This window comes from Sus scrofa, chromosome 9 (assembly GCF_000003025.6).
Source record: "Sus scrofa isolate TJ Tabasco breed Duroc chromosome 9, Sscrofa11.1, whole genome shotgun sequence".
NCBI classification, from domain to species: domain Eukaryota; kingdom Metazoa; phylum Chordata; class Mammalia; order Artiodactyla; family Suidae; genus Sus; species Sus scrofa.
The window spans coordinates 26,941,500-26,962,272 of record NC_010451.4 but is presented as its reverse complement, the minus strand read 5'-3'; the positions used below and the strand labels follow the sequence as shown (position 1 = coordinate 26,962,272).

Below are 20,773 nucleotides of genomic sequence, written 5' to 3'. Positions count from 1 at the left end.
GCAGAGGCAGTATTGCCAAAATCATCCTCCAGAAATGCTAAACCATCTTGCTCTCCAATGAGCACTACAGCCTTTTCAAAATTATTTTTAGCCGATCTCTCTCCCTGGGATGCATCCTTGAACCCCTCTGGATACCCTGGCTTTTTTTTTTTTTTTCCAGCTGTGCTTTGCTGAGCCGGACTTACCTCTCGGCGGCGGCGGTGGCTGCGGCATTCATGGCAAAGTGCCGGATGGCGCTCTCCTCCACGTACTTCTGCTCCCACTTGGTCATGTCGGCCTCCAGGGCCAGGATCCGCTCCTCCTTCTCCCTCACAAGTTCCATGAGGGCCGGGGCATTGTATTCTGGCAGGCTGGCTGGCTGGCCATTTCCGTGTTTCTGGAGAAGTGGAAGACATTTAACACCTTGATGCTGAATCAGGGCTGTAATGTAGACCCTGGGTCTGCAGAACTACCCAGGTGGAACACACATGGTTCACCTGGATCCCCAGCATGGTGACAAGTGTCATCACGCCCTCGCTCCCCCTGCAGCTCCGATCACCCAGGCGGGGTGGATCCTCAACACCAGCAACCTCTATCCTCAGTTCCTTTACCTCATTTAATTCTTCTGGGACTCTATAATCAGTATTATCCCAGGTTTATCGAGAAAGCTAGGCTGCTGAGAAAACGCTGGCAACTGTGTCTTGGCTCTTAGCTAATCAGTAGCAGGGTCAGGATTCAAACCCGGGTCCATCTGGCTATCCAGCTTTGCATGACAGGAAGTGGCTTGCCCAAGGAGTTGCACTTAATTTATACCAACAGCAAGAACAAGAACGCAGTCTTGGCCTCCTGGTCCAGGGCACTCTCTCCAGAGGTCAGGGAAGCGATTCAGCAGCTTGCTTCCCCTGAGGCTAGGAGACAGAGTGCGAAGGAACAGGAAGTGGGAGTGAGATGCCTTAAGGTGCCTGGCCGCTTCCCGGCCTCCTCCCTCCCATCCGGGAAACAGAAATTAACACCTGCCCCACGTGGGAGCCAAAGAGGACAATAAACATGAAAGCACCTAATGCACTTCAAAGGGCTAACCTAAGTAAATTCCTGGCAGAAGACCTCTAACACAAGCCAAGCTCATTTTCCAGCCCTTTCTCTTCATCCGTGCCCATAAGGGAGGAAGACAAGCGGTCGTGTTATCTGGACACGGGCTGAGGACGCTCACACGCTTTTCGGACTTTCTCCTTTCTAATTCAGGGGTACGACTTCCTCTGAGCAAATGACGTAGAGGATGAGGGGGTTTTGAGGTTTGATTTCAGGTCAGCGGTGGAGACAGGTCATCCCAGGGAGTCAGGGTTAGGAGTCCAGTTGGGCCTGAGCTACTCAAGGGAAGAATGATTCCATCCCAGCTCCTCTGCGTCCGGGAAAACACATTCCCCTCCTGCTTCCCAGGGATCACACGCTTCAAAGGCAGAGCTGTTTGCAAGGTGAGGGGTACCTCTTGTTGTGAACCACAGAAACTACCCAGAGACACATCTGAGAGAGAAGGGAACAAATGAACTTGTGGGGTTTTTGCAAACCATACGCTTCTATGTGATTCTTGAAAGCTACCAATACAAATTATTCTAGGGCCCAGCGGTAGCTTGCCAGTGACCAGCATTTAAGCCAGAAGAGGGTGGACAGCCCATATCTGTCCTCATCAGCCTGCACAGGAGGTCACTGACCCCATCTAGCCAGGCATCCGGCCTCAGGGTGGGAGGATAAACAAACCTGTCCACTGAGATAAGAAACTCCTCTGGTTTTAGAAATTTTCCAAAAAAAAAAAAAAAAAAAAAAAAAAAAAAAGATCCTCTGGCCTCACTTGACTGCTCTCTATGCCTGTCGGTTTCTGTCCAAGTCCCTTATGTTGCCATCTGGGCTGGCAACCTAACTCAGGTCCTCAGAGCATCACTTTCAACACTCAAGGGTACAGAGAAAGCACAGTCTAGTGGTTAAGTGTGTTGTGTTGGCCAGAAACACAGATTACGGTCAGGTAGGACAGCTTCTGCTGCCTGTTCAGCTCGCCCACAACTGTACATGGGCTGGGGATTCCGCAGTGAAAAATGCAAGTAAAAATCTTGGCCTTCAAGTGTTCACATGGGAGGAATGCCCTGATTAACTGCATGACCTTGGGCTGGTCTCTGACCTGCTCTGGGCTTAATTTTGCTCTGCAAGAATATTCCCTTCTTCCCTTTTCTACCTCCTAAGACCACTGGGGAAGTAAGATGTGAATATTACTTTCAGTTCTTTTCAAGAGAGAAGATTGTGAGTTCTTAAAAATGTTATTTTCCCTTCCTCTTGTATGTTATTTCTCTTTCACTTCCCCCCAGCTTCGAATGATGCTTAAGCAGTCACCTCCGACCTGGCAGGGAAATTACGTCTAATGATGGAATCTGTTCATTGAGAGCCGCTCTTTCCTGCTGCTCCCAGTGTCCTGACTTATTTTTCCCTCCCCTCGCCTCCTGCATCTCAATCAGCTATATTTGTTACCTTTTCTTCAGTGGGATTGGAAAAATTGGAGTAAGGTATGAATTCAGGTACCAAAGATGCCCCAAACCTTCAAATGACTCTGAAGGTAATGACAAGAATAGCAGTGACAGTTATTCTTTCTTCAGCAATTGCTAAGTGGCAGGTCCTGTGTAAATACTTGGTGCAGATTTTCTTTTGTGTAGTTACAAGTATAGAGTAAGTACAACTGACATGCCCCATTTTAGAAACAAGGAAGTGAAGGCTTAGAGAGATTAATTTTCTAGGAGGAGAAGACAGGATTCCACCCTGGTCAGCCTAACCCCAGAGCTCATGCTTTCCATTAGCATGAGTTCATGTACTCTGCTGGACCCATCCTTCTGGAAGGTTCCAGGGTATCTTGCAGGAGTAACTGGGGCTCAGTGTTGCTATGAGGGGGCCAGGTGGAGAGGCTCAGCTGTGTCTTGACGCAGGTCTAAACACAGAGCCCTTGTGAGGGGTGTTGACTGAAAAATGCCCCCAGCTGCTGTCTCAACAGTCCCCTCAGAATGAGTCTCTATGGGAGGAGGTGGGCAGTGTGGTCTTACCGCTTTGTTGAGGGGGGAACTTTATTTAGTGTGACTTCAGTGCGCCTTCTAAATTAGGGGTCAGCTAAATGCCTTGGTGACACAGTGGTGAAGGGACAGGGTGGGTCCCAGGTCCCCCACATCTGGTATCACATGCGCGAACTGCTCGGAGCAGGTGCTCTGCTCCAAGGAGGAAGTGGATCAAAGAGGCCGAGTTTCCTAGATGCTGATCATTCCTACTGGGGGCCAGCAGAGCTGTGACTGCCCCACTTGTCCAGAAACTCCACGCAGGAGCTGGATCAACCTGTAGTACCTGCCATGTGGAACTACTAAAAACTCAGTGTCTTGGTGGATTTCTAACAACATTTTTGCCTTTTCTGGTTATAGAATAACATACATTCACTGGTAGAAGGAGAAAATGAAGTAATAAAGGAAAAAATAAGAAATAAGACTCTTCTTTTTAATAAGCAGGGAAAAGCAGAGAAATCCCTAGAGAAAATGCCTTTCAGAGCAGAGGAGACAGAGCAACACTCTCATTTAAAAAAAAAAAAAAAAAAAAAAAAAAAGCTGTAATGTTAATTTAATGAGATGCTGGGCAGCCAACTTCTGTTTAAAGATTGACCCCCCTCTCTTGAGTCACGTGTCAGCTATACACAGCTGAGGCTCTGCTATCAGCTCCTGCAGACAAGTCCAAAATGCAAGCCATGTCATTTCCCAGGAGAGCTGCAATTCTGAAACTTCTGTCCTCCACAGACAGCCTAAATCTGATAGCATCCTTTATACACAGCAGGAACGCTGTGTCTGCTGGTCTGAGGAAAAAATTGGTGCGAGTGTGTAAGGATCTGAGAGTGCATATGGGACTGGTCCTCTGTGGCAATAGAGATATTTTTCAAACAATGCCAACTTCACATTTCTTCTTGATACACAGCAAGGATAATGGAGCTGAGTCTGGTTTCTCTCCCCCCTCCCCTTTGTTTAAGGAAAAGTTATCTCATAAGACTAAATGCTGTGATAATGTACAGGAAGAAATTCTCATACATTTTGCATAAGAAAGTAAATTGGTACATCTACTCAGTAGAGTGATTTGGCAATATCTAGTAATACTCAGCATATGCATTCATTATCCAGAAATCCCATTTTTAGGTATATCCTCCTGAGAAACTCACATTCTTTAGCAGGGAGACACGTTAAAAAGGCAGCTCATTAGAGTATTGTCTCCAACAGCAATAGCACTGGCAAAAATCCCAAGAGCAATCAGTGGGGGAGATATAGCTTAGAATACATATAGTAGCTGAAATGAATGAGAGTCTGGCTTCATAGCACTCAAAATAGAAGATCCGAGGATAAGGAATTTAACTATAGGGCGTGGGTGCCACATTAACTGGAAAAGAACATTCTTTTCTGCTCTAAGTACTGAGATGTGCCCATTCTGTCAACCAAAGACTCATAAATACCCACCAGGTACCAGCACAGTACCAGGTATCTGAGAGCCTGCCCTCCAGCTGGGAAGCTTAAGATCTGAATAAGTGAGCAACAGAGAACAGCGGAAGGGTGGCCCCGAAGTGCCAGGAAATGCGGCACAGGTTCCAAGGATCAGAAGTCCAGAGACAGACTCGCTTTTCCCTGTGAGCTATCGACTAAGCCAACATGGTAGGGGGCTGGTTGGGCTCCTTAATCTTCAGGCAATCTCACCAGCATCTCCATCTCCAACCAAGTACACACGCCCAGAGGGAGCTGTGTGTGCTGCCATGAGAAATGGCTGAGCTGGGCTGAACGAACACTCTCAAGTGTTTTCAAGTGTTTCAACCACAGCCACTATGCCCTGTCCACTAGATAATTCCAGGGACTTGCATTTCCCTGGTTCCAAACTTAGAGCACACCCTTCACCAGCTGCATAGCAGGCTCTGCCCACCACGCTGGCTGATGACATGCAAGCCTGGGTCTCTGGAGCCAGGATCCCTTGACCATCCTATAATGGAGCCTGGCTCAGCTGAAGGACTTCTCCCCTTGCCGAGGCCCACATGGACCCTGGGCTGGAGTGTTTCATCCCAAGCTTCTTGGTGGCTAAGTTACAGGAACAGCTGTGACCAGGAGAAACAGGGACAGGCAGAAGGAGGCGGGGCTTGTGGCCAGTTTTACTTTCTAGGGATGGTCCTGATTCCTTCCCTTCCTTTACCCTGAAAACTCACTGATGACCGTGTCCTACAGTTTCACCCCCTTCTTAGGTCCCCCCATGGATTCCCACTGTCACTACACTCTAGTTGACACCAACAGTCTTCAGGCTGATCTCCCTGACATCTGTCCCTCCAGCCCTCCTCTGACACCACAGGAGGGCTCTTCCCCTAATCCTACAGGGAAAAAAAGGCCAGGCTCTCAACCTGACTAAACACTCTCCACACACTGGCCACTGCCTCCTTGGGCTTGCTCCCCCAGGTGGCTGCCCCCGGCTGTCCCTGTCCAGGACTCACCCGGCTCCTCTCACCTCCTTCCTCCTCACATACCCCACCTCCTCCCCTGATGCCCTTCCCCCAGAATGCCCAACAAACGCATCTTTCCAAGTCCAACTCAAACGGCCTCCTCCGTGAAGCCATCTACAGCACATGCCCCCATGCCCAGCCCCAGGGGTCACCACTCTCTCCCTGTAGGGACGTCTGTCCCTCCAGTGGGTGACCTGTCCGGCTCCTCCACTGGCTGCTGTGCTGGATCAGGCAGGACAAAATTGTCAAGTGCCCCTGCAGGCTCAGGGCGCAGCGCAGAACCCAGCCTGCAGCAGGTGCTCTGCTCGGAGGGTCAGTGTTCGCTGAACGCAGGCGTCGGCCTCCGCCGGCCTTGCCCCGCCCCTCACCTGCTGGGTCCTCAGCGCGTCCAGCTCCCTCTCCAGCCAGGTGCGCAGTCGCCGCTCCATCTGCTCCCGCTTCTCACACGCCGACTGCAGCTGGGTCAGCGCCTGCTGCAGCTTCTCAACTTTCTCCACATATGCCTGCTTCTCTCGGAGCTGAGCAGAGGAGGGTACAAAGGAGCACGGATATTTGACAGTGATCTTCAAAGCTGGGGTGGAGGTGGGCACAAGGGGGCGGGGTCACAGTCCCCGGAGATCCTATTTAAACAAGGGCATGAACCTTCCCTACTCCTATCCCTCCGCTGTGCTGGGGCACAAGGAATTCAGACGAAGGCCACCAGTTACACCTAAAACGGCTGGGATGCTAGGAATTGAAGACGCTAACAGGACACTTGCTTTCAAGCTCAATCCTTGGTTATTGCTTAGTAATTACAGCATCTGCAGGCACTGGAAATGAGATCAATTAAAGACTTGTTAAATGTTATGAGGAAATGCTTACTCTATAATGTTAAATGAAAGCTCTAGAATCAAAAATTACATTATCATAACTATGTCTATTTGTCTATTACCTACGTATGAAAAAAGACTGAAAGGAAATAAAAGCACTAACCATGTTTACCTGTAGAGAAGAATAAGAATCTATCTTCTTTACTTCTGTATTTTTCAAATTTTCTATAACTATCCATTACTAGTATAGTAAAGAAATTACATCTGTATGTATAAATGCATGTGTACCCATTTGTGTATGTGTGAATAAATTTCTTTTTTTTTTTTTTTTGTCTTTTTGCCTTTTCCAGGGCCGCTCCCATGGCATATGGAGGTTCCCAGGCCAGGGGTCTCATCGGAGCTGTAGCCGCCGGCCTACACCAGAGCCACAGCAATGCCAGATCTGAACTGCGTCTATGACCTATACCACAGCTCACGGCAACGCCAGATCCTTAACCCACTGAGCAGGGCCAGGGATCCTTAACCCACTGAGCAGGGCCAGGGATCTTAACCCACTGAGCAGGGCCAGGGACTAGGGTTCCTAGTCGGATTCGTTAACTGCTGCGCCACGACAGGAACTCCAATAAATTTCTTATAACAGATATTTGTGGAAGTAACTTTCCCCTAAAGATTTCAGAGCACTCTATGGAAAAGCCACTGACAGGCCTGGACGGACAGGAAGGGTGTAATGAATGCTCAAACCACAGGAAAGGAGAGGCAGATTAAGGTGAAAGTGATTTATGTAAATGTCACATCAGATATGGATTTAGCATCATGAGCAACAACTTCCTACTCTTACCCTCAGACTCTGTTTTCTTCCAATTAGGAGTCTGGCCCCTGTTCATAAATTCCAGGCACATTTCTAACTTCCTGGGAGGTGGCTGGTGCCCACAGCCAGACGGAAGCATTTACTTGAACTGGTCCTGGGTGAGAAGATGCCAGATGCTACTTCCTGTCACTCTGCACCTGGGTGTGCAGAGGCCTTGCAGGTGAGTCAGATCCTGAGTTCAACCCATGGCCGGCTGGAACATGCTAGCAATTTAAGCCCTCGCTGAGAAGGGTGGCTCTTGACTTAGCCGGCAGCCCTGCCATGAGCTCTGCCTGTGTCCTGGCCAAAGCCACTGCCCTAAAAACGGAGGTGCTTCTGACCTTTTGCAGGGTAAGGGGTGCAGAAGCAACTCAGAGCCTTTTCTACACCTGCTCCTGGGATCAGTTTTCTTCTGGGCCTTTCATTTCCTGGGCCTTTGATTGCCTGAGGCCCGACTAACTAACTATAGGTTCCTGTGCTAGAAAAGCCTCATCTGATAAAAATATGTAATGAGTACCATTCATACCCCATCACCACAGTCCTAGACTCTGTACGGTTTTCTGAGTGTGCAGTCACTAGAATATAAGTGCCATGAGATTTGTCTGTTTGGGGCAGAGGGCACAATATGTCCCCAAGGCCTGGAACAGTACCTGGCATGCAGTTGGCCCTCAATAAATACTTGTCAAATGAATGAGTTAGGATTATCCCTAACCAACTGCCAGCTTCTTTAAAGGCACAGCTCTCTCTCTTTCACCCTCATATCTGCTTAGGTCTAGCGAGGAGTATTGAAAGCCTTGATTTCATCAGAAATCACTGGATCCCTAATGCTTGAGTGGCCTCACCATGTTGTGGCCTTGGGGGTTGTTGCCTGGTGAAACCACCTTTTGGAAACCAGAGACAGGTTTGCTGAACACCACCCCCACCCACCCCGTCAGATGACTTGGCCTTTTTGATCGAGAGCCCCAAGACACAGCCCTTGGACTGTTCTTTTAATTGACTCTCTTCTCCACAGGCACCAGTGGTTCCCAGTTCTTCCATGTATTTCCAGCCCTGGACACCTGCTGGCCAGTGGGAGGCAGGCTGGGTTTCTGGCTGAGGGTGAGCTCTTCGCTGGTGGCATCCGCGTCCGCCTCTCATACTCTGCCCGGCTCTGAGAGGATAAACTCGTGTGTGTTCACTGTTATTTGGGAGGTCACCTGCATCGCTCCTCTGGCTCAACGAGTCAGCTCTGGTTAAAGGTACTGGGTGAGGAAATGGAAACGGGGGCCCCGAGGGCTCAGTGCATCCCCACCCTGCCCCCGCAGCCTCACCTCCTCTTCCAGCTTGATGACCCTGGCCTGGGCGTTGCTCAGAGCCTGGTCCAGGATCTCGATGTGTCTCCGGTGGTCCTCACTGGCCGTCCGCACTGCCGCTAGCTCCATCTCCAGCTTCTCCTTTTCCTTCAAGAATTCCTTGTCTAGAAGGGAGACAGGCACAAAACCACCTCTGTCAGAAAGCACGCACCCTCTGGGCTCACTGCCAGTCCACATCTGGCAAGGATTAAAAATCAAAAAGCATGCAAAGAGCAGAGGGTCGGATGACTGCTTCTGCCCCCTCTTCACAGGGTTGGAGTGTGAAACAAGGAGTTTCTCAAAAACCGCTCTTAACTCCAGATGCGTTTCAGGTTCTTGAGATGAATGGCACAGAAAGAACTAGTGACTCCACCTTCTCGGGGACTCACTTCTGGGCAACACTGACTTCAATGCTTCAGATTAACCTTGAAGCTATGATTTCGTTTTAAGCTCACAACCCCTCCTGCGCCTACCTCCCAAACCACTGATGGCAAGGCAGGCCATGGTCATGACAACCCTGACATTCTCATTCACAGAAACATAAACCACGGTCCAGAAGGCTAAGCGCTTGGCCGGAGGCCAGGCAGCAGAGGGGAGCTTCAACCCCAGCCTCCCACCTCTGGCCGCCCCCTCTTCTGCATGACCTGGCCTCCCCTGTTCTCTTAGTTCTGTTCAGGAAAGGCCCGGTGCTCTGGATTTGGGAAAACAGCTTGCCTCTCATTCGGTGACCCAGTAACTGCTGGCGATCACTGTCTTTCTGCTCATGGGAGAGCAAAGGCTGCCTCTAAGTCGCATCCATGTGGCCCTCCTGTAGGCTCATGGACCATTTTACTTAGGCAGGCAGGACCAATAGTGTTATGAGATCAGTAGGATTTTTTTTTTAAGTAAGCAAAGTCTTTATTAAAGGAAAGCAAATAGTCTTTATTAAAGGAAAGCAAATACTACACACAGGGATGCTGGGAGGGGGGAGAAGAGCCCCCTGCTCTCTATTGTCCTATAAGGGTTTTTATCCCTTAAAGATAGGGGGGGACCAACATGGGTTTTCTCCCATTGGCCTTGACCAGTTACCTATGTCAGTCCTTGTGCAATAGGGGTCTTACGGGTGGAAGTGTCCCATAAGTTCCATGGTTTCTTTGCCCTTCTCTTTCCGTAGACTGAGTCACAGGGGGTTAGGGATTAATGTCCATGTGGGCTTAGGTACACTCCCTAATGAGATCAATATGACTTAACTGAAAACATTTCTCCTGCTACAAAAGCAACACAGGCATACCTCAGAGAAGCAGCAGGTTCGGTTCCAGACCACTGCAATAAGGCAAGTCACATATTTTGGTTTTCCAGTGCCTATCAAAGTTATGTTTACACTATACCGTGGTCCAGTAAGCATGCAATAATAGCACTGTCTAAAAAACAGTACATACTTTAATTAAAAATACCTGATGGCTAAAAAAATGCCAAAACAATGGTGGTAGTCACCTCAGAGATCACCGATCACAGATCCTCTTGACAAGTGCAGTCATAATGGAAAGGTCTGAGATACTGTGCGAATTACCAAAATGTAACACAGAGGCATGGAACTGATGCTGCTGGAAAAAGGGCGCCGACAGACTTGCTCAATGCAGGGTGGCCGCAAACCTTCAATTTGTAAAAATTGCAAGAAAACAAAGTGCAACAGAATGTAGGACGCCTGTATATTTTATTTTTCAAATAGCTAGAATACTTAGATATGTTGATTAGAATATGGAAAAACGTGAACGAACTTACTGTGTAAGATTAAGGGACTGTTTAAAAACACTACTGTAAACCCTACTATAGAACAGGATGCAACCCTTAAAATTAAGTTAAGAGAATACCGATGACGTGGAAAAACATTTTCACTGTTGAGAAAAGGGTTACAAAATCCTATGCATACACACGCTCTTCCATATCAGTACAAAACAGGGCGTGTCACTACAACAGCAGCAGTGACAATAGTTAGAAATTGATTTCTTTGTGCTCACAGCCCTGAAATGCCTCATCCTAGTCACCTAGTCCTCAGAGCAAACCACACCGAGACACAGAGACCCAAAGTCTGGAAGCTACTGGACAAGCACGTGACAGTGGTTTCATTCACTCATGATTTCCTGCTACAGTCATTCATTCGTTGAGCAAAGAGCTGTCAGATATTAAGGACCAGCCCTACAGGCATGGAAGGAAAAGAAAGGATGGAGCAGGAAAAATGTGGTTTCGAATACAGAGTGTAAGAATAAAGAAGACTTTAAGGCTGCAAATGCACCATAAACAACTCACAATCTTAAAGCAGGAGGGGATCACAGGAAACCACGCCATCCAGCTCCACCCCTCTTGTTTATGGGTGAGGAAAGGAAAGCCCAGGAGCAAAGGCACTTGTCCAAGGTGCCTGGCCAGCTGGGACAGAGCCAGGGCCAGAGTCCGGGTCTCCTGATGGCCACTATGCTGACCTTCCCGCTTGACTGAAGTGCCCTTGCTTTGTGAGCTTATGTGGATGGGATCAGGTGCAGTGGAAGAGCTTTGCAATGGACAGAATGAATGAGTATTCTTATAAAGCCTGCTTTGGCCATGATGCCGAGAAACAGCGGCGCCTCTCGGAAACAAAACGAGGCCACCAAGATCCTGACCCAGAAGAGAGTATGACTTTGGGGCTCTTTATGCTCCACTGTAATGACCCGGTCCCTCCTCCCTTTCAGTGGCTTTTCAAATGCTGCCTCTGAAACTTCCTTCCCAGTGTGTGGAGAATGGGTACGCAAGAGGCCTAAATAAATGGGCTGGGAGCAACCACTGGCTCTGGGCGCCCCCCCATCCACAGCCCTGGGCGGACATGACCCTTCCTTGCTTTCTGTACAAAATTACTGACATTTGAGCACTAGCTCCCTGGGCTTGGACAACATCTGAAGAGGCGTGGTGCCCGCTGGCCTTGTCCAGGCTCTGGAGGGCACCCAGGAGTTAGTTACTCAGCAGGCAGTCTTGGGAAAGAACCACGGGATTTCAGAGCTTCTGCCTGGTTATCAACCTAAGCTTAACCGTTCTCGTGTTTGTTGAGGGCAGCCAAGGACAAATCAGTTTTGATCAGAGGCAAAGTCGAGAAACCACAACCAGAGCTTCCAAACTGAGTTTGCAAATTGCTGATCATAATTATTGCTGTGTCACAATGACAGCTACTTGGGTTTCTGATTTAATGAATACCCCTCACCTCTGACACACCACACACACACACACACACACACACACACACACACACACTACCAGTACTGTGCTATTCTCATGTTAAGCAGTATCATATCGTGGATAGGGAATGGACTGCAGTAACAGGAAGAACTGGATTCAAATCCTAGGTTCACCACTTTCCAGCTCTGAGGTCTTGGGTGCACTATAAGCTCTTTGAATCTCAGCTCTCTCATCAATCAACTGGGAAACTGAACAGCCACATCATCGTGGTTCTGTGATGACTCTGCTGATGCCTATAAAGTATAAAAGGACCTAAATATCCAGGACTTAGTTTAGGTCATTATTGATTCCCTGAGCCTAGAACACTGTCTGGATCAATAAATACTGTTGAATGAATGAATCTTCTACTGGTGCCAAGCTCACTGCCAACAGTATAGTAAATGGTAGCTCCTGTTAGCTGCTGGCATTTGGTATCCTCATGATCTCCTGACCGCCTTTGTTATAAGCCGTCCGCTCCACCTCTGAAGCCACCACTCATCAGACGGCTGGTACTGCCCATGAATGAGACTGGTTCCCTTCCCTGCCCAGGCTCCTTGAACCCCACAGTGCACACCACGGGACGAAGATGTGGGTTCTGCACAAAGACTCCATTAATTCTGGGATGCGTTTCAGGCCTCTGGAATTCATGGGTCCAAACACGTCCTTCCTGAGCTTGGTGACCTGAGACTTCAGGGCACAGCAATATCAGTTAGTGTCACTCACTCTGGCTCAGAACTCCTTGCCCATTGATAGGAAGTTATGCCCTTAATGACCAAATTTCAAAAACAATGTTCATGACAACTGGGATAACAGTAACAAAACCGCTCATGTTTGTTGAACGGGCACTGGCTTCCAGGAATGACCTGTGTTACGCCCTTGAATTACTCCATTGATAGCATTTCCTTTAAGTTTACTCTGGGAGGTAGGCACTATTCCCGTGCCCATTTTCCAGGGGAGGGTCAGTAACGTGCCCATGGAAGGGAAGCTCTCACGGGAGAGCCAGAACCAGCATCAGCACATCTCTCAGCACGTGTTCCCAGGCACGGCGCTGCCTCCCCTGTGCATCTGCACAGAGATGCAGACCCGCACGGTGACAGGAGCAGCAGGCGTGGGAGGGCACCACTGTAACACAGCTCATTGTGGCCCAAATTTAAGGACGTCACGGGCCATATCATACATCTCAAAATATAGCAATTACAGCATGTGTATCTCCTTGCAAATGTTAATTAAGCTGCTGCTGTGTGGAGGCAGCCCAGAGTCGTGGTTAAAAGCGTGGCTCTAGAATCAATCTTCCAGTCGGTCTGCCCCATTCATGTCCGGCTCCACCCCTTGGCACATCTTTGTGCTTCAGTTTCCTTGCCTTTAATGTGAGGATCACAACAGTACCGACTTCAAAATGCAAACAGAAACACCCAGTAAATGTCAACTATGATAAGGCTGTGGTTACGGAGGTTGTCCAAAAAGTGTGATAAATTCTTGGGCTACAAGGGGAGCAGGACGGAGCACTCTGCCTCCATCGGGCGGAAGAGAGGCAGGGACTCAGGCAAAGGCAGTGTGCGTGGTCGCTAACGATTGCTTGAGCAGTTACTATGACAACACAGGGAGGTCCCCTACCTCAGGCTAGGGTGCCAGGAGGACTGGTGTCAAGGCAGTCAGCCTGCGTGGTGGGGTAACTGTGCCTCTTAATTCCCCGAGACACAGGGACTAGGTGTGTCAGAGCCGTTCAAAAAGCCATCTCTTGGGAGATGCCCAGGGCGGGTCCCCTGACAAAACCACCTCACAGGAAGGTCCTTTCAGCTCATTTAGGAGCTAAGCAAGCCCCTTGGGATGGATCGCAAGAAAGACCAGCTTCACACTGAACTTTTGGTTGGGCTCCAATGTATATACTGAGAATTCCTAGAACAGGCAAGTTGACACAAGGGAACTCTTGCCCAGAATGCTGTGTTTACTCAGTGGATATGAATTACCCTAAACTGTGTGGAGCAGGGTTTTGTTGAGCCTGGTGGCTCCGTTCCCATCTACACAGAGGATGTCTGCTCACACACTGTTTGCTCTGGAAACCACAGCGATGGCAGTGGCTTCGTAGCCAGGCCGACCTGGTGTGATCCTGGCACCTTCACATACCGGTTCACCTTGGACACGTGACCTCCCCTCTCGTCAGATGCAACTAACAAGACCTATTTCGCAGGACTGTTGTGAGGATTAAAAGGTAGGTATAAAAGACCTATCGTGGGCTTGGCACATACAGATACTTAGCAACAGGAGCCAAGACGCATTACACTGGGGCTTTACCCTGTCCCGGACACTGTGCCCTCAGCTTTACAACAGACACTCATTTCATGACTCGTCCTATCAACTCCACTTGACAACCGAATAATCTGAAGCCAAACGAACTATAATATTTGCAACAGGGCCAATGGTCGTTGCGTTTGTGCCTCTACCCACAGGTTAGTCTCTGCTTGAAAACGAACAGAAGTGGATGAAAACTAGAACTGGGCCCAGTCATCCAAAGATGCCCTCCTTCCTCCTACCCTTCTCCTTTGCCATTTGTGGGCAAGGTTCAATGCAGACAGTCCGATGAAGGTGTTTCTGCAATTACCATCTGAGCACTGGGCTTAACTGTTAGCTGAACCTCGGGATGGTGGACCCTAGTAGCCACTGTCAAGAAACAGTGATGCTGGAACGTGTGTGTGTGTGGGGGGGGGGGTTGTCTATCAGTGGGGGTGTCAGGGCCCCGTACCCTATGCTGCTGGTTCTCAATGCTGTGCTCCAACAAACGGCTGGAGCGCATGAGGGGAGCAAAGCTGTAACCCGGCCCTTCTCAAGTAGGAATTAATTTCTAGGCCTTTCCTGATGGATTTGGGATGAGTTTTTCCCTGAGCTGGAGGGATGGAGGAGACTCGCTGCTGCCAGCTTGACCGAGGCAGTGACGAATTCACTAGAATGCTGGGAAGGCCAAAGAGAGGTCATCTCTAAATACCATGTGATATCTCTTACACACGGAATCTAAAAAAAAAAAAATGATACAAATGATCTTATTTACAGAACAGAGACCCAGAGACAGAGATCAAACTTCTGGTTACCAAAGGGGAAGGGGGGAGGGATAAATTAGGCATTTGGGATTAACAGATACACACTTCTGGATATAAAATAGACAAACAAGGTGCTACTGTATAGCATAGGGAATTCTATTCACTATCTCGTAATAGCCTATAATGGAAAGGAATCTGAAAAAATATAGATATATATATATATGTAACTGAATCACTTTGCAGCACACCTGAAACCAACACAACACAGTAAATCAACTATACGTCAATTAAAAAAAATTAAAACGGGAGGTTTTCCTCTCCCTCCTTTATTCTTCAAGCCAGAACCAAGGTTTGACCCCTTAACCAATGGTTCTTTGGGGGTTTAGATCTGGATTGTGTGTGTGTGTGTGCGCGCCCGTGTGCACATATGTGTGCCCACAGACACACATGGGCACACTGACAATAAGCGCAAACAAGCTACTTCTGTTCAAGCTCCAAATCCCATATGCTCACACAGCAGTCAATGCACAACTGGCCCACCTGGCATCTGGTTCTGCAGGGTGGTTTCCCTGGCCCTTCTCAGGGTAGGTCCTGTTGCCTTGGCTGTGGGGAGAGGGAGCAGTGGTGACGAGGACAGAGGAAGCAGGCACAATCCAGAAAACCTTCCTGGCAATGCCAATGGCCAGAAGTCTCATTTTGGCCGATGAGGCCGGTTCTAGGCATACAGTCTCTAGCACTTTCTAAGTGAAGAAGAGAGCTTAAGAGACTATCAGAGAAGAAGCCACAACAAGGAGAGGCTGAGGGAGTGGTGGTGGACTGGGCCCCCCGGGAACCACAGCAGAGGTGCCACGTCCAGCACTGGAGATCACTGGGAGAAGGCCTACCAGAGACACCACTTCTATGTGGAATCTTAAAAAATGAAGCAGATGGACTTATTTACCAAACAGAAACAGACTCGCAGACATGGAAAATGAACTTATGGCTACAAAGGGGATAGTGGGGGTGGGGGGAGGACAGGGAATAAATTAGGAGGTTGGGATTAACGTAGACACACTCCTGTGTATAAAAGAGATAAACAACAAGCACCTACTGAATAGCCCAGGGAATTACATTCATTATCTTATAATAACCCTTAGTTGAAAAGATTCTCAAGTAGAACACACACACACACACACACACACACACACACAATGTATAACTGAATCATTTGTGCACACCTGAAACTAATACAACATTGTAAATCAACTATACTTCAATTAAAAAATAAAAGAGACAGGTGCTTTCTAGCCTGGAGTTGACAGCCTTCCCAGCGGCTGCTCAGACAAGCGTCCACGCGGGAAAGCGTCTGCTTAATCCTGCGCAGAGCTAGGTTCTAGCAGCAGCCCCGTCTGCACGACAAAGCCCTTCGCATGGGCCCCGGCCCTCCACTCGCCCTTTGACAGTATCCGATCTAAAGGGCCCACATGTGACCGGGGCCAGGCCAGGTAGAGTCTCTAGCTGGGACGGGGTGAGACGCCTACACGACAGGTGGCCAAGCGACCATACTGCGTGTGTGCACTGGAGAAACAGCAAAAGCCACACCGCAGAGGATGAAGAATCACAGATGGACACGGAGAGGTGGATGAGCATCCACGGTGAGAAGGACAGAGGGGAACAGAGCTACAGGGACAGACACCGGCCCATTGATATGACCTGCCCCTTGGTCCTCCCCGACGGGCCAGCCCTGGCCCCTGCGCGGCCTGCCCACCCATCCTGCTGGGGTCTCTTCACACACAAAGGTACTTCAGAAACAGTCCTCTTATTTGGGTCTAAGCTCAGTCAGATTTTTTTTTTTTTGGAGGGGGGGTAACTAAAGGTCCCCAAGACACTCTCTGTTTTCTTTACACCGCTCTTCCCTTCTCTACCTAGAAAGGAGTTGGAGGGGATGCCTCAGGGCCACGGTGACCAACACGCACGGCGCTGATTCAGGTAACTAGACTCCACGATGCTGATGAAATGGACTGCCTCTTAGGAAAAGATGTCTTGATAATTATTTGCTGTATGAACCCTTCCTAAAAGGTCTCCCTCTGTTTCTTCTTCCTCAGGGTCCTTCAACCTTGAGTTCACTGGCACCCCATCTCACAATTCTGAGCTGTTGGGGAGAAGACTATTCCAAGGGTCAGTTACAACTTAGGGTAACGGAAGAGTGGGATCCACTTGGAAGCCCTTTCTTCCGAGGTTGTGGGGGTGGAGAGACAACAGGAAGGGATTCCACCTGCTTCACTCTCTGCAATACTGCTTAGGTGCCTTCTGCCTCGAAGACATTTTACCCCCTGGAGTGCATGCTTAGATTTCCCCTTCCCCCTCATCCCAGTCTGAGAGTCAAACCGACAAACCCAGAGAGAGAGAGAGAGAGAGAGAGAGACCCCTCAAATATAATCCAAACAGAGTACTGTTTACATCATGTAAGAGCGATCTGTGTTCACATGAGGCTTATTTGATGCAAAACATGAAAGGTGATACACCTTTAAAAGTCACGCTCCTTAATTCGGTCATGAAAAAGTGCTATAATACAAAGCTGATCCCTAACGCCCCTGGTGTGGCTTTTTGGGGTCTTTTAAAAATGTGCTGATCACATTTCTCAGGCAAGGAAGCTCGTTATTTCAGAAAGGGGTGTTGGGCTCTCTGCCATCCCTGGACGCAACTGCAGGTTGCCATGGTTGCGCCAGGCTGCGGAGACCTGGGCTCTGAGTGGGCGGCTACGGAGTCTGTTAACAAACACTGGAACACTCCAGGGAGGGCTTGTTTTAAATGGCTGAGAGGGGGCTGCTTTTAAATGAACTCTGTAATAAGGAAAATTAGGAATAGGAGTGCAAACCAAACTCTGTTCTGCAGAGCCTGGGGAGAGAGGACAGGGAGGGGAGAGAAGGGCTGGGGGGTGGGCAAGGAGAAAGGAGGGGGCTTCTGACAAATGCACCACCCTGTCCCAACCAGAAATCTTTTCAGGTTCTGTGCATTTTACACACCAGGCTTCCAGGTAAGTTTGCTTTTAATAAACAAGAGCTCTGAGTTTGAAAGCCAGTGGTTCAGACATTACAAGAGAAACTGCGTTTTGTGGAAATGGCTCTTGTTAAAATGTAGGGAAGACCTTGTTTTGGAGAAACGAATCACTGTAGGAAGAGGAGGCAAAGCCAGAAGTGTGAAGGATGCAGCCAATCTTCTTTGTCCAAATTTAAAAGGAACATAGAAATTTTCCCTTTTAATCAGTATCATGGCAGGAAAATTACTCTAACATATGAATTAGTTTCTGAAGCTCCCCCTCAAGGCTAGACACTGCCTGAAGCTCTTGTGATCCCCTCAGTAAAACAGATCTCTCCTGTACGGGGAACCTGCACACATACACTCGGAGGGGAAAATAGTTCTGTCACGAATCTCTTTTTTTTGGCTGCACAGCATGCAGTGGCTTGACGTGGGACTGAACAGACCAGGGATTGAACCTGGACTACAGTGGTGAAAGTGCCGAATCCTAACCACTAGACCACCAGGGAACTCCTTCTCACCAGTCTTTACATATTCTGCCCTGTACTCTAGGTACTGTGGCCAACATCCATCTGTCTAATCATTCCTTCCACCAGGCCTTCCTTCATAATGTGTCTCAACCTTTCTCTCTAAGACTTTAATAATCTAAGACAGAAGAAGTGTTTCCTATGTGAAGAAATATGACAAGTTTAGGCAACAGCTCACTGGATAAGAGGATGTTATTGGCACCCAATCAAATCCTAACTTGGTCTTTAAAATAAAATTCAAAAATGATCTTTTTCAGATGCTTATCACTGGAAAGTTACAAAGCTTAACCACAAAATATTCTATTGATCTGATAGAGGAAAACCACATTTTGGTTTTAATATACTTAATTTATCTACTGCTCTTTAATATCCATAAGGTGAGTTAAATATCCCAAAGTGATATTTTCTGTAGCATTAAACTATCTCAAGTATGATTTGGTAAAATATTTATTTGAATATCAGTAAAAGCTCTCTTAATATAATTTTTTTTTATTCTAGTCATTCTTTGCAGCTCGTTTTTATTTTAGAAACTGTACTTATATATTCAGGCATAATTCACAGGCATTTTTTTAAACTTGCCTAAATATAAGATACAGTGCTTGCAAACTTGACTGAATATACACCCATTCATCCAGCTCAACTTCCACATGTACTGTTAAACCTTTCACTTTATTTTTTTTCATGTGAAATAAAAATGAACTGCTATTTCTATATCACTGCAGGCAGCATGATAACAAATTAAGCAATGAATTAATAAGGCCATATAAATACAGCATGCACAGGAGACTTGATTTTGACCATACATGTAGGTATGAGTTGATTTTCAACTAAATCCGATGACTTACACTTTCTATAACCTTCACAGATGTCTTTTTTTTGCCTCCTCTTTTCTTTTGTCTTCCTTTTTTTTTTGCTTTTTAGGGCCACACCTGCAGCATATGGAGGTTCCCAGGCTAGGGGTCGAGTTGGAGCTACAGCTGCTGGCCTACAGCAGAGCCACAGCAACTTGGGATCCGAGCCACATCTGAGACCTACACCACAGCTCACAGCAACGCCAGATCCTTAGCCCACTGAATAAGGCCAGGGATCGAACCTACGACCTCATGGTTCCTAGTCGGATTCGTTTCCACTGTGCCACGACAGGAACTCCTCTTTTCTTAATACAAAAAGATAAATAACAGACATGTCTATTTCCAGGAATGACAAAGGAAGACCATACCAGACAATTTGACTCCCCATGTAGAAAACAACCATAAAAACTGAACATAATGAAACCAGTGATGACCCGAGGGTGGTGAAAAGTGAGGCGGGCAGACAGAAGGTGGGAGGAGGGTACTCCCTGCTGAGGACAGAGCTGCACATGCTCTCAGGATGGGTCGGGACTGGGGCCACTGTCACATTTCATCGCACTTTAAATGTTCGCCCCTTACTGTATGTAAATATGGGTATACCTTATATGCCTCTGTTTGGTTTAATGAAGGCATTATTGTAATAAAACTACGTTTCCTTTTCTTAACATTTTATTCGAATATAGTTGCTTTACAATGTTGTCTTAGTTTCAGGTGTACAGCAAAGTGAATCAGATATATATACTCACATTCTTTTTCCCATATAGGTTATTTTAGAACACTGAGTAGACCTCCCTGTGCTATAGTAGGTCCTTGTTAGTTATCTATTGTATATATAGTATTGTGTATGTATAATCCCATGCTCCCAATTATCTCATCCCCACACAAAACTCTATTTTCTAAATGGGCCCCTTGAATGGCAGGTAGGGCCTAACACCAAAACCTGGCTGAAAGACAGAAGTTGATGCTGGGGAAACTGTTACATCTGGGACAGAAGTGGCTCATTCTAGGGCTGACGGGGGAAGAAGAAATGCATCACCTGCAATTAAATGTTCTCTCTTCCTTAAACTTCTGCAACGCCGCCCACTGTCATTTTTGTAACTTGCTTTGAGCAGATCCTTTTTCCTTCATCTTTCTAGCGAACCACAGTCTTTGTAGGCAAAAAGAAAATTAGTAGCAGATGCAAGCTTATTTTTAATGGTCTAAGACCAAATTTTCTGGACTTAAAACAAATACTTTGTCCCCTCAAAGTTCTTGGATTCTATTAAGATACAGCTGGATGTTCTCACTCCAATTCAGGAACCAAATACAATTTCAAAAGCTAATTGTAAAAAACTACAGCAACAGGGCTACTCATTATATTCTGCTTATTTTTTACTCTTGCTATCCAGAGAACAAAAAGGTTAATTTCATAGACATTTTCAGAAAAAAAATTTTTTTTTTTTTACAACTCAAAACTCTATCCTGATTTCAACAATTTTGTTGTTTTTGTATCTGAAGAGATATACTGGATTACCCAGCAAGGCTTTTTATCATAATTGGCTCTGGTTCAAAGACAAATGTCGAAGTCAGAAACACAGAATGTTAATTCCAGTAGTTAGAACTCACTTGAGATGACCTGAATACATTA

General features: G+C 47.4%; 1 protein-coding gene across 12 annotated transcripts in view; it reads right to left on the bottom strand.

Annotated features, from left to right (window-relative positions):
- AMOTL1 (angiomotin like 1) overlaps window positions 1–20,773 on the bottom strand; it is a 166,236-nt gene that overhangs the window by 15,835 nt on the left and 129,628 nt on the right. For all 12 annotated transcript variants that reach the window (XM_005667237.3, XM_021062681.1, XM_021062683.1 and 9 more), the window contains 3 exons: window positions 8,479–8,624; window positions 5,881–6,030; window positions 186–376 (listed from right to left, as the gene is read on the bottom strand). In XM_005667237.3, the coding sequence (XP_005667294.2) occupies window positions 186–376; window positions 5,881–6,030; window positions 8,479–8,624 (487 nt within the window). The remainder of the gene's footprint in view (window positions 1–185; window positions 377–5,880; window positions 6,031–8,478; window positions 8,625–20,773) is intronic.